The 3,313-nt window shown below is 36.4% G+C and overlaps 2 protein-coding genes across 3 annotated transcripts; both read left to right on the top strand.

Annotated features, from left to right (window-relative positions):
* The first annotated feature begins 530 nt into the window (after window positions 1-530).
* LOC105681104 lies at window positions 531-1,167 on the top strand. The gene is made up of 2 exons (XM_033322176.1): window positions 531-891; window positions 1,067-1,167. Exons 1-2 carry the CDS (start codon window positions 675-677, stop codon window positions 1,105-1,107), a joined length of 258 nt encoding a protein of 85 aa, XP_033178067.1. The 5' UTR covers window positions 531-674; the 3' UTR covers window positions 1,108-1,167.
* A 335-nt stretch (window positions 1,168-1,502) lies between these two features.
* LOC112213286 lies at window positions 1,503-2,190 on the top strand. Of its 2 annotated transcripts, XM_033322175.1 has the most exons (3): window positions 1,503-1,689; window positions 1,789-1,961; window positions 2,101-2,190. In XM_033322175.1, the coding sequence occupies exons 1-3, from the start codon at window positions 1,518-1,520 to the stop codon at window positions 2,173-2,175; spliced, it is 420 nt and encodes a 139-aa protein (XP_033178066.1). In that variant the 5' UTR covers window positions 1,503-1,517; the 3' UTR covers window positions 2,176-2,190. The 2 variants fall into 2 exon arrangements, with proteins under 2 accessions (XP_033178066.1, XP_024225198.1); XM_024369430.2 differs by lacking the exon at window positions 1,503-1,689 and having other exon boundaries at window positions 1,699-1,961.
* The last annotated feature ends 1,123 nt before the right edge of the window (window positions 2,191-3,313 follow it).

The following is a 3,313-nucleotide window of genomic DNA, read 5'->3' as shown; positions in this document are numbered from 1 at the left end:
GCGACTCCCGTTGGCGCGTTTCTTCGAGAGCGCGTCTCCCCGCGAACGTGCGAAAACAAATTGTCAAGAAATTATGTGTCGCAAAATCTAAATAGAATGCAGCTGCAACGTCGATCGTGATTGTAAAATATTACAAAATTACTTACTCTCTAAAAAACTTTCCCAACAAGAGCTAAGTGACTTCATATTATTAGTTTCTTCGTAGGTAGATATGGAAGGATATACAAAAATTGAAAACACTACGTTTCTTTTAAGTAGAATCACATTTCTTTGTGCGTTGATCGACGCAATTCGTTATTCCACATAGGTCAGTAGATTTCAGGTGAGTGTTTTAAATAAAAAGTCTTTTTTTAAATTATCACAAAAAAAATAACAATAACATTAACACTAGGTTTACGGGAGCCGCCAATTTGACGGATTTCGAACTTCGAGATGAAATATCTCAAAAACCATAGCATTAATTTTAACCATTTTGCATCGTAAATTGATCATTTCCCGTCAAATTGACGGGCTTAACCTTTCATAAACAAACCGTTTTTCAAAGACTGTGTAAAAGTTTCAGTTATTGTAGACATTTCCCATTATTGTCTCCGCTTATTGCAAATATTTACAATAGGATAATTGAATTTGGGCACAGTATTTTCTTTTTCTGATCAGTCCCTTTTCTAGCAATTATGAGTAAATCCAGGAGATATAATAAGATATTGCACATAATTGTCAACATCAATGAAGATTGTTCTGAGGATACCTTCGAAGAAGATCAATATGAATTAGGCCAAAGAGAAGGTGATAGTGAAAGTCCTCATTACACTGAAAGTGGAGAGATAGAAGGACCTTCGGATAGTGAAGAGGAAAACTTCTTGAAAGTGTGTCATAACAAGAAAAGGATGCGGATTTTTTCTAGTTCTAACTTCGAGGCTGAAAGGACGAGTATTCCAGGCACATCCCAAAATGTAATGGGTGAAATTGAAATTGCAATTGACGGGATACAGTGGATAAAACTGAAAGCAGGCGGATCTAGGGGTAGGACGCCCGTTCTTATGATATTCAAAGATATCGCAGGGCTTACTGGCTATGCTAAGAGAAATATTATGTCGGGTTGTGTAACTAGTGCTTTCGAATTGATAATTGACAGACACATAATGGAACACATAAAAAATTGCACTGAAGTCACGTAGTTTTTTAAGAATTCTATATGCTCGGGGCGCGTATGAAGCGAGATCATTGAAAGCCTCCGAAAGATTACAAACAGATAAATTTGCCCTGATATCCGAAATATAGAACAGATTTATAAGTAATAGCCAGGCTTGTTACAAGTCATATGAAAATATCTCAATAGATAAACAATTATTTCCAACGAAAGCCCGATGCAGGTTTACGCGATATATGCTGGATAACCCTCATAAATTTGGCATTAAGTTTTGGTTTGCAGTTGACGTCAAAACAAAATATATTTTTAATGGTTTCCCTCATGTAGGGAAAGATGAAACTTTATGCTCAGGGGGAAAAAGAACAAGATGACTTTGTTTTCTTCAAATTTATATAAATCAGAAAACTGCACGCTTGCTGTGTATAAAAGTAAGCCTAACATAAAAGTCCTCCTTCTAAGCACCAAACATACAGGTGTACGAATAGATAATTATAAACGTATTCCAGAAATCATTACTTTTTACAATAAAACAAAGTTTGGCCTGAACGTCGTTGACCAAATGGCACGCAAATATGGTGTGAAAGCAGGGAGTTTCCGATGGTCCCTTCAAGTCTTTTTCAATATTTTGGATTTGGCAGCGATAAACGCGTGGATATTATGTAAAGAGTGCACCAGATCGAAAATATCCAGAAAGGAATTCATATTTTGTTTAGCCGAGGAATTAACTGGAGAAAACCAGGAGAAAATTTGCCAAAGATCAGACGCTTCATTTCTGTCACCTTCAACGTCAGAAGTGCGAAAAAGTTGCCAAGTGGGTTATTACAAAAAAATAGAAGTAATAATTATTGTATATATTACAAAAAGATCGTATGCGGAAAATGCACAAACAACATTCAGTATATTTGCGAAAAATGTGCTCAGTAGATATAATTACCCTATACCGTTAATGTTATTGTTATTTTTTTAGTGATAATTTAAAAAAAGACTTTTTATTTATTAATAATTTATTTAAATGTGAAGCCTAATATTATTCCTTTCGGACCTAATTTGAATAAATCGATTTAAAAAAAAAACGCGTATTTTCGTTTATCCGTCAATTTGACGGATCCCGTAGAGATAGGTATACTACATACAGATTTGAAAAATTAGAAAGGCTAGGAAAAAATTATTTTGTATATAGATTCTTTAGATGAAATGATTAATTTACGATGCAAAATGGATAAAATTGGTGCTATGGTTTTTGAGATATTTCATTTCAAAGTTCGAAATCCGTGAAATTGACGGGTCCCGTAAACCTAGCGTTAACAATGTTTGTCTTAATGTCGAGTCTGCATCGTTTTAAATCGTAACGGATGCACGTCGAGCTCGAACGATGATGATACAGAAGTGATACAAAATTACTATGACTATCTGTCCGATGGACTAATGGTGTAAGTACCAGCGATTACCGTGAACTGCTATCGCCTATTGACTATGACGGGCTAAGATCAACTATCGACTCCATAAAAGGGAACCTAATAATGTCTTATACGTGGAATATTATGAAATCAAAAAGTTAGTTAGCTTCATTCTATGTAGGGTCGATTCGTTTTATGTGCTAAAAAATAGTTCCCGTTTGTTTATTATTATCACGCTATTTACCTTCCACTTAACTGCGAAATATGATCATATCGTAAATAGTGTCAATGTCAAAGCCAATGAAACTTTAATCCCAGAATAACTATAGAGTTAGTGCGACCCGATTGAAATTTAATCGTCTTAATTTATACAATTGCAGCTACAGACAAATTTTTCCTATGCTTTTATCATTTTTGTAGGTTTCGAGATTGCCGATGACCCAGCAGTGCTTTAATGCTGGCAGAACGGACCGGTGATTGATGGTGGAGAGGGAGCTAGAGCGGAACCGTGGGCACGATCGAAATCTCCGAGAAAACTAGACAATTCGTACAAGGAAGTTAATTAGAGTGCAGAACTGGTGCTTGTGAAAAAAGTGGGTGTAAGAACTACCGGAATTCGGTTTGGAAAAACATGATAGGCAAAATAAAACCGCGTATGAGGTTATGACGATGAGGGAGGGACTCGTGACAACAGCGCCGCTGCACGAGCTACCCGGGAAACTACACGGACGCAGCCATATTAGCACGCGCGCCGAAAGCGCGTCGC

Source organism: Bombus impatiens, unplaced genomic scaffold (genome assembly GCF_000188095.3).
Source record: "Bombus impatiens unplaced genomic scaffold, BIMP_2.2 scf_0580, whole genome shotgun sequence".
Taxonomy (NCBI): domain Eukaryota; kingdom Metazoa; phylum Arthropoda; class Insecta; order Hymenoptera; family Apidae; genus Bombus; species Bombus impatiens.
Note: the sequence above shows the minus strand (reverse complement) of the source record. Positions and strands in the feature narration are given on the sequence as shown.

Coding starts and splice junctions, on each gene's coding strand:
- LOC105681104 (XM_033322176.1), top strand. CDS start 675: ATGAGTAAATCCAGGAGATATAATAAGATATTGCACATAATTGTCAAC. Junction 892..1,066: donor TCATAACAAGAAAAGGATGC/GGATTTTTTCTA, acceptor TATCGCAGGGCT/TACTGGCTATGCTAAGAGAA.
- LOC112213286 (XM_033322175.1), top strand. CDS start 1,518: ATGACTTTGTTTTCTTCAAATTTATATAAATCAGAAAACTGCACGCTT. Junction 1,690..1,788: donor TTACAATAAAACAAAGTTTG/GCCTGAACGTCG, acceptor TGGATTTGGCAG/CGATAAACGCGTGGATATTA. Junction 1,962..2,100: donor AAGTGCGAAAAAGTTGCCAA/GTGGGTTATTAC, acceptor TACCGTTAATGT/TATTGTTATTTTTTTAGTGA.